General features: G+C 35.7%; 1 protein-coding gene across 2 annotated transcripts in view; it reads right to left on the bottom strand.

The window, feature by feature from the left end:
* Positions 1–8,866, bottom strand: part of DCAF10 (DDB1 and CUL4 associated factor 10) — a 56,251-nt gene that overhangs the window by 17,538 nt on the left and 29,847 nt on the right. Inside the window, exon 3 of one of the 2 annotated variants that reach the window (XM_017543210.2) lies at positions 2,070–2,267. The exons of the other annotated variant lie outside the window; for it this stretch is intronic. Within the exon in view, the coding sequence (XP_017398699.1) occupies positions 2,070–2,267 (198 nt within the window). The remainder of the gene's footprint in view (positions 1–2,069; positions 2,268–8,866) is intronic. 2 annotated transcript variants of the gene reach the window in all.

The following is an 8,866-nucleotide window of genomic DNA, read 5'->3' as shown; positions in this document are numbered from 1 at the left end:
TTTTTTTTTAGTAGAGATGGGGTTTCACCATGTTGACCAGGATGGTCCCGATCTCTTGATCTCGTGATCCACCCACCTCAGCCTCCCAAAGTGCTGGGATTACAGGCGTGAGCTGTCATACCTGGCCTAATTTTTGTATTTTTAGTAGAGATGGAGTTTTCACCATGTTGGCCAGGCTGGTCTCCTGACCTCAAGTGATCTGCCCACCTCGGCCTCCCAAAGTGCTGGGATTACAGGCATGAGCCACTATGCCTGGCCCATTTTTGGCTATCTTATCTATTAGTAAATGAGAGAAGGCTGTTAATATTTTCCACTGAGATGGGGATTTCTCACGTCTTTCTTGTAATTCTGTCTACTTTTTCTTTTTTTTTCCTTAGCATTTATGTTAGCTTAATACTTTTGCTTTTTATAGTTTTATACTGTTTTTAGGTGCATATAAGCTGATAATTCTTTTATATTTTATGAAATGAATCTTTTGTTAGAGAACCTTTTTATCAATAATAATGCTTTTTGCCTTAAAGTTTATTTTATCTGCTATTAATGTAGCTACAACTGTTTTGCCTTTGATGAATAATTATGTATTTTTCTCATCCTTTTACTTTCAACTTTCCCGGGTTTGTATGCTTTATCTGTGTCTCTTACAAAGAAAATATAGTTGTTTTATTTTTAATCTAACACTATTTTTAACTGGACAGTTTAGTCCATATATGTTTATCACAATTATTAATATTTAGATTGAAGCTTAGGTCATCTGCCTAACAGTTTTATGCTTTGTGAAATAACAAAAAATATTTTTCATGAAGTTCAGGAAACTCATTTTATAAGCCAGTTTTCATCATTAACTATATGACTTGCTCTCCTTCTTATATAATTTTCTCCAACATTTTTAGTTGCAGTATATGACTAGTTTTGTGCTTCCCAATTTACCCATTGTTTTGAATAATTCTCTTTTTTTCCTTCCCTTCTCTGCTTGATTAATCATCTTTTATTAGTTTTTTACCCTCTACTAATTTGGAAGTTATCATTTATATTTCTATTCAAATTTTATTTCTAAATTTTAGTAAACAAATTCATTTAGTAGGTATGCTTGTCTTTGTCTAAAGACAACCAATAGTTTTGTCTTCCACTCAAAGAGTATGGATAGCTAGAAATCTCTAAGAATAGCCCCTGTCTTTTTACATATGACTTTTAAAAATAGTATTTCAGAAATGATGGCCACACACAATGGCTCCTGCCCATAATCCCTGTACTTTGGGAGGCTGAGGCAGGAGGATCACTTGAGCCCAGGAGTTTAAGACCAGCCTGGGCAGCATAGCGAGACCCCCCCTCTACAAAAAATAAAAAATCAGGGGGGCATGAATGATCATGGTGTGTTTACTACATTATCATTTCACCATGGCTAGCAAAGCAGGCATATTTTAATTATTTTTCAAACCTCAACTCTTTAAATGTCAATTTCTTTATAAGGAGACATTTTACTGGAATGTTTCACAACAGAGGCATAACTGGCATTTTAGGTGGGACAATTAGTCCACTGTGCACACTGACCTGTGTACTGCAGGATGTTTAGGAACTCTGGTCTTTGCTGACTAAATGCTAGTAGTTATCTCTCTTCTCCCATAGTGACAACCAACACTGCCCCAGGCTTTATTTCCAAACATTCCCTTTAAGATCAGTATCACTCCAAATGAAATCTACTCTCTCAATGCATGAAAACAAAGAACAAATATTACAAAATAAATGTATGTAGAATTGGAGGAACAAAAAATGAGAAATAGTTTAGTTTCACAGGAGAAATAACAAAAATATTTTTTCCTTAAATTCAGGAAACTCTATAAGCCAGTTTTCATCATTAACTCTACTAGTTGGACTCCTTCCTAGATAATTTTCTCCAAAATTTTTAGTTAGAATATATGACTAGGTACAAGTAACAAAAGATATCATCACTTTTTGATTGTTTTTCCTAAAGCCAGTTTCTTTCTTGAGGCTAGGACAGAACACTGAATTTGTTCACCATCTTTAAAAAAAGTTTTTGTTCATAATCCTAACATGATCTCCTATTCACAAACCTGTTAGTGTCCCAAATAATGACATTTCCATCAAATCCTGATGTTACTAAGAGTCTTGTATTAGTATCATATTCGATGTTCTTCACCCAGCTAGTGTGACCATGTAAAGTGCATACTTTGGTGTTCAATTTTCTGAGATCCCATAGTGCTATTGTAGTGTCATCAGAGCAGGTAGCAAACAGCCGGTTATCAAGAAATCTATAAAAGCAGAAAAACAAAACCCTGGTTCATTTAATCTCTTTTTGAAGGAAACTTGATTTAAGAAACAGTCACTATATTACCTAGTCAAGAAATAAAGAAAAAGGACTACACACTCACTATATAAACCCAGTGACCCTGATATACTATAAGAAGTATACTTCACATAATCACAGAGCCAGGATACTATGCTTTAATCACAGTCACATTGCAATTGGATCCATTTGCTTTAAATTACCGATTTTTATTTGGAATCGGAAATAGGGGTAAGTGTTTGGAAAACAGTGATAGAAGGGAAAAAAAGAACTTGAGAATCTGTATAGGAAACAAAAATGATGAGAGATAATTTAGTAGGAGATAGAGGAGTTTTGAAGACTTGATTGTTGAGAGGGACACCATACATATCATCAAAATCATGAGAAATATTTGCTCTGCTACAAGAAACATCTTTTTCTATTTAGAACACATTTACATACAAAAATTGCTAAAATAATTGCCATTATTTTAAATCTTTTAACTCAAGGTTATTTCCCAAATAATCTCTTAGCAACATTTTTTAGGACCAATCAAGATTAAGAAATAGACTTAAAATACTCTATAATTCAGACTTTTTATTATTTTACACTAACTTCTCAATCCTTAGTGACAATATATTTAATACAAATACTTAAAAAATAAACTATTTATACTGAATTTTCGTTTAACATTAGAATGCTTTCTTTAATGCATGCTATTATCCTAATCTCTTACAGAAGAAATGAATTCTGGCACCTCTTCCAAGGTAAATTTACAAATAATTGTCAGAAATCAACCTCAATATCCACAAATACCATAATGATCTTCCTGAAATTGATCATGGTTTTCAAATGCCAGGCCTTTACAAAGGTTCTTTCTGTTACCTGAAACAACCTTCCCCCCGTCCATTGATCTGGCTAATTCTTGCTTGCTTTTTAATACAGTCATGTGTGGCTTAATGATGGAATACATTCTGAGAAATGTGTCATTAGGTGATTTTGTTGTTGTGTGAACATCATAGAATGTACTTACACAAACCTAGATGATACAGCCTACTACACACTGAGGTTATATGGTATATAGCCTATCATTAATAAGCTACAAATGTGCACAGCATGTTACTGTACTAAATACTGTAGACAACTGTAACATAATTGTAAGTATTTGTATATCAAAAGATAGAAAAAATACAGTGAAAGTACTGTATAAAATATTTAAAATGTTACATCTGTAAAAGGCACTTACCTTGAATGGAGCTTGCAGGAGTGAGAGTTGCTCTGGGTGAGTCAGTGAGTGAGGATTGAGTCAGTGTGAAGGCCTAGGGCATTACTGTCTGTTATTGTAGACATTATAAACACTGTACCCTTAGGTTACACTAAATTAATTTAAAATTTTTTCTTCAGTAATAAATTAACATTAGATTACTATAGCTTTTTTTACTTCATGAATTTTTAATTTTTTAAACTTTTCATTCTTTTGTAATAACAGCTTAAACACAAACACATTGTACAACTGTACAAAAATATTTTTTCTTTATATCCTTATTTTATAAACTTTTTTATATTAAAATGTTTACTTTTTAAACTTTTTTGTTAGAAACAAAGACACACATTAGCCTAGTCCTACACAGGGTCAAAATCATCAATATCACTGTCTTCCACCTCCACATCTTGCCTCACTGGAAGGCCTCCAGAGGCAATAACACACATCTCCTGGTAACAATGGCTTCTTCTGGAATACCTCCTGAAGAACCTACCTGAGGCTGTTTTACAGTTTACTTTTTTTTTTTTTTTAAAAAAAAGGAGTAGTACATTCTAAAATAACAATAAAAAGTATAACATAGTAAGTATTAAGCAATAGAAACTTTTCAGCTCCATTATAATCTTCTGGAACCACTGTTGTATGTGGCACCACTCACTGAAACGTTATAATCTTCTGGAACCACTGTTGTATATGGCGTCACTCACTTAAATGTTGTTATGTGGTGTATAACGGTATTCAGCTGTTATCCCCTCCAGGAATCCTTCCCTGTTTAACCAGCCTGTTAGACCTACCAATTCTCTGAGTTCCCAAAGCATTCTGGGAGCTTCTATTGTAATATTCAATATTATACTGTAAGGAACAACTTTACAAGGCTATAAACTCCTTGAAGGCAGAAAGAACCTGTCTGCCTAGGCTCATGGTTAGATCTGCAATATATAATACACATGATGCCAGACACATATGCATTCAACAAATAATTATAAAATAATATATAAAATAAATGAAAGAGGAGTTCACTGCCCAGCAGAAAAAACATTTTAACTACATAATTACACAAAGTAATTGTGTGGAGGGTGGCTGGGAAAGACTTCATGATGGATCATTTGAATTGACTAAAAGATGAGCAGGAACACTCTAAGTGGTCAAAGAGTAAGCAAAGGTGGCATGTAAGGGGATGGTGTCCTCTTGAGAAGCAGCAGTTAGGAGTGCTGTGTGTGGGAAAGTAGAGATGAGTAGGGAATACATTATGGATTTATTCTATGGTGATTTCCAGTAAATATTTTTTAATTATAAAAATACATTTCCTGGCCAGGTGTGGTGGTAGCTCATGCCTATAATCCCAACACTTTGGGAGGCCGAGATGGGCAGATCACTTGAGCTCAGGAGTTCAAGATCAACCTGGGCAACACGACAAAACCCCATCTCTTATTTTAAAAAGAACAATAACAAAAAACATTTCTATTGAAAATACTTTTAATGAAAAAAAAAATCCATCACAAAAATAATCACTTTCTTGATGTTTAGCTTAATTTATAGGTTTTAAACCTAATTCTTTTTATTTTTTTTTAATTTTTTTGAGACGAGTCTTGCTCTTTCCCCCAGGCTGGAGTGCAGTGGCAGGATCTTGGCTCACTCCAAACTCCGTTTCCTGGATTCAAGTGAGTCTCATGCTTCAGCCTCCAGAGTAGCTGGGATTACAGGTGCCCGCCACCACACCCAGTTAATTTTTGTATTTTTAGTAGAGACAGGGTTTCATCAGGTTGGCCGGACTTGTCTTGAACTCCTGACCTCAGATGATCCGCCCGCCTCGGCCTCCCAAAGTGCTGGGATTACAGGGGTGAGCCACCATGCCCGGCTTCTTTTTAAAATGAATATGCAATTGTGGGGTATTTTTATTGCTTGTAATTTTTTACTACTAAAAAACACTAAGATGAGCATACTTACAGCCAAATATTAATCACATCCCTATTTATTTCTCTAAGTATATTCCCAGAAAAACATTGCTAAAATGGAATTTTTTTTAAATGTACATTTAAAAAAAATATAATCAAATTGTCCTCCAGAAAAACATACCAATATACAATTCCACCAGCAGTTAGAAGAATGTCCATTTTCCAAATTGTTGCCACATAGGTCTTTAAAAAAAAAAATTTAAGTGCTAGGAAAAAAAAATCATCTTGTTTTTAAGTTGAAACTTTTATTTTTAGTAAAGTTGAACCTTTTTCACATTTATTAGAAAATTATGTCTTTGCTGTTCATGTTCCTTGCTGATTTTACAACTGTAGGATTAATTACTGAGTTGTAAAAAAACATCTTTAAAGATAATATATCCGTTTTTCAAATACTGTGCATTGCATATATTTTTCTATCTATTTCTATCTTTTAATATTGTTTATGTTTTCTTACCGTATCAAAATTTTAATTCTTTTTTTCTTGAGACAGGGTCTCTGTTGCCCTGGCTGGAGTGCAATGGTGATTATGGCTCACTGCAGCCTCAACTTCCTAGGCTCAAGCAACCCTCCTCTTTCAGCCTCCTCAGTAGCTGGGACTATGGGCACATGCCACCATGCTCAGCTAATCAAAATTTTAATTCTTATATTGTCAAATCCATTTTTCCCTTACAGGTTTACCTTTACTGATTATGCTTTTTTTGTTTGTTTGTTTGTTTGTTTGTTTGAGACTGAGTTTCGCTCTTGTTGCCCAGGCTGGAGTGCAATGGCATGATCTCAGCTCACTGCAACCTCTGCCTCCTGGCTTCAAGCAATTCTCCTGCCTCAGCCTCCCAAGTAACTGCGACTACAGGCACCCGCCACCATGCTTGGCTTATTTATTTATTTATTTAGGATGTTGTCTCACTCTGTCTCCTGAGCCGCAATGCAGTGGCATGATCTCTATTCACTGCAACCTCCACCTTCTGGACTCAAGTCATTCTCCTGTCTCAGTCTCCAGAGTAGATGGGATCACAGGCACCCGCCACCACACCCAGCTAATTTTTGTATTTTCAGTAGAGACAGGGTTTCACCATTTTGGCCAGGCTGGTCTTGAACTCCTGGCCTCATATGATCTGCCCGCCTCACCTCCCAAAGTGCTGGGATTACAGGTGTGAGCCACCACGCTCAGCCCTGATGATGCTTTTTAAAGTAAAACTAGTTCAATGACTTCCATATTTGTCAGAAATTATGTGACTGAGACTGGGCACTGTGGCTCATGCCTGTAATCCAGCACTTTGGGAGGCTGATGACAGCTGATCATTTGAATTCAGGAGTTTGAGACCCGCCTGGGCGACATGCTGAGAACTTGTCTCTACAAAAAATACAAAAATTAGTCAAGTATGGTGGCACACACCTGTAGTCCCAGCTACTCAGGAGGCCGAGGCAAGAGAATTGTTTGAGCCAGGGAGGCAGATGTTGCAGTGAGTTGAGATAGCGCCATTGCACTCCAGGCTAGGCGACAGGAGTGAAACCCTGTCTCAAAAAAAACCAAATTACATAATTGAGAAAAACATATACAAAAAATATTTTCTAAAAGGCTACTGTAAAGTTAGTAAAACTTTTTTTTTTTTTTTTTGAGACAGAATTGTTGCTCTTGTTGCCCAGGCTGAAGTGCAATGGCGTGATCTCGGCTCACTGCAACCTCTGCTTCCCGGGTTGTTCAAGGGATTCTCCTGCCTTAGCCTCCCAAGTAGCTGGAATTACAGGTGCCTGATACCATGCCCAGATAATTTTTTTTGTGTGTGTATTTTAGTTAAGATGGGGTTTCACTATGTTGACCAGGCTGGTCTTGACCTCCCGACCTCAGGTAATCCACCCACCTCAGCCTCCCAAAGTGCTGGGATTATGGACATGAGCTACCACGCCTGGCCTAGTCAACCTTTTTTAAAAAATTGAGCATATTCATATATTTGAAAATTTTTTTAAAATAACAAAGATATTTTATTCAGTCTACAGAAAATACTTAATGCACAGATAGATTTAAAACCCCAACGGGGTTTTTTTGGGGGGGACAGTTTCATTCTTGTTGCCCAGGTTGGAGTACAATGGCGCAATCTCAGCTCACTGTAACCTCCCACTCCCAGGTTCAAGCAATTCTCCTGCCTCAGCCTCCGAGTAGCTGAGATTACAGGCGTGTGCCACCACACCTGGCTAATTTTGTATTTCAAGTAGAGACAGGCTTCCTCCATGTTGGTCAGGCTGGTCTCAAACTCCCGGCCTCAGGTGATCTGTCCACCTTGGCTTCCCAAAGTGCTAGGACTACAGGCATGAGCCACTGTGCCCAGCCAAGAAAGGATTTTTTAAGATACAAAAAGCATAAATCATTAAGGATTGATCAATTCAGCTACATAAAAATTTTCAACTTCATTGTAATCAAAGACATTATAACAATGTGAGAAGATAGGCTATATTATTGGTAGGAGAAGATGTAAAGATATTTTCAATGTACATAACCAGAAGAGGATTAGTATATAGCTTATATAAGATAATGCTTTAGCAAAATAGGCAGAGAATCACGTAAGATAAACTACAATGAGCTATAGAAAGATTTTCAAGCTTATTATTTATTATAGAAGTGCAAATAAAAATAATAAATACCAAGTATTGGCAGAAAAATGCTTGATATTTCTCTTGAAATGTTGAGAAATACACACTCAGATATTACTGAAGTATAAATTTGTAACATTATTTTGAAGAGCAGTTTAGCAATATATGGTGAAGTTGAAGATTAACTTTTTAAAATAATTAATGCAGGCTGGGCACGGTGGCTCATAGCTGTAATCCCCCCCTCAAAAAAAAAACTCCTTTCTTACACTTAGAACACAACTGTATTATATACTTTCTCCTAAACTTTTAAAAGTTTGCTTTTATAATTAGATCTTTAATCTAACTGGAAGTTATTTTCACTTATGGTGTGAAGTAGAGATCTAATTTTATTCTATTTTTTGTATATATGTAGCCAAACTTCTCTTCCATTTCCATCCCCCACTGTCTCATAATGCCCCTGCTATCACATACAACATTTTTACAGATACAGAGGTCTGTTTCTGGGATATTCCACTGTCACTTGATCTACTCTAGTTTTAAGACTACATGCTATAGGCAGGCACCACCATGCCTGGTTCTTATTGTTCTATGTAAGTTTTAAAATCAAGTTTTGTGAAAAACTCTGTTGGTATTTTAACTAAAACTACACTGAATTTATAGAATAATTTGGGGAGAAACAACTTTATGATACTGACTTTTTGCCTCCAGAGAAGATCTGCATTTGTTTGTTTGTTTTCCTTTTTTTTTTTTTTTTTTTTTTTTTTTTTTTTTTTTTTTTTTTTT

The sequence above is a fragment of the Cebus imitator genome, unplaced genomic scaffold, assembly GCF_001604975.1.
Source record: "Cebus imitator isolate Cc_AM_T3 unplaced genomic scaffold, Cebus_imitator-1.0 Scaffold149, whole genome shotgun sequence".
NCBI classification, from domain to species: Eukaryota; Metazoa; Chordata; class Mammalia; order Primates; family Cebidae; genus Cebus; species Cebus imitator.
This window is presented reverse-complemented; position numbering and strand designations above follow the sequence as displayed.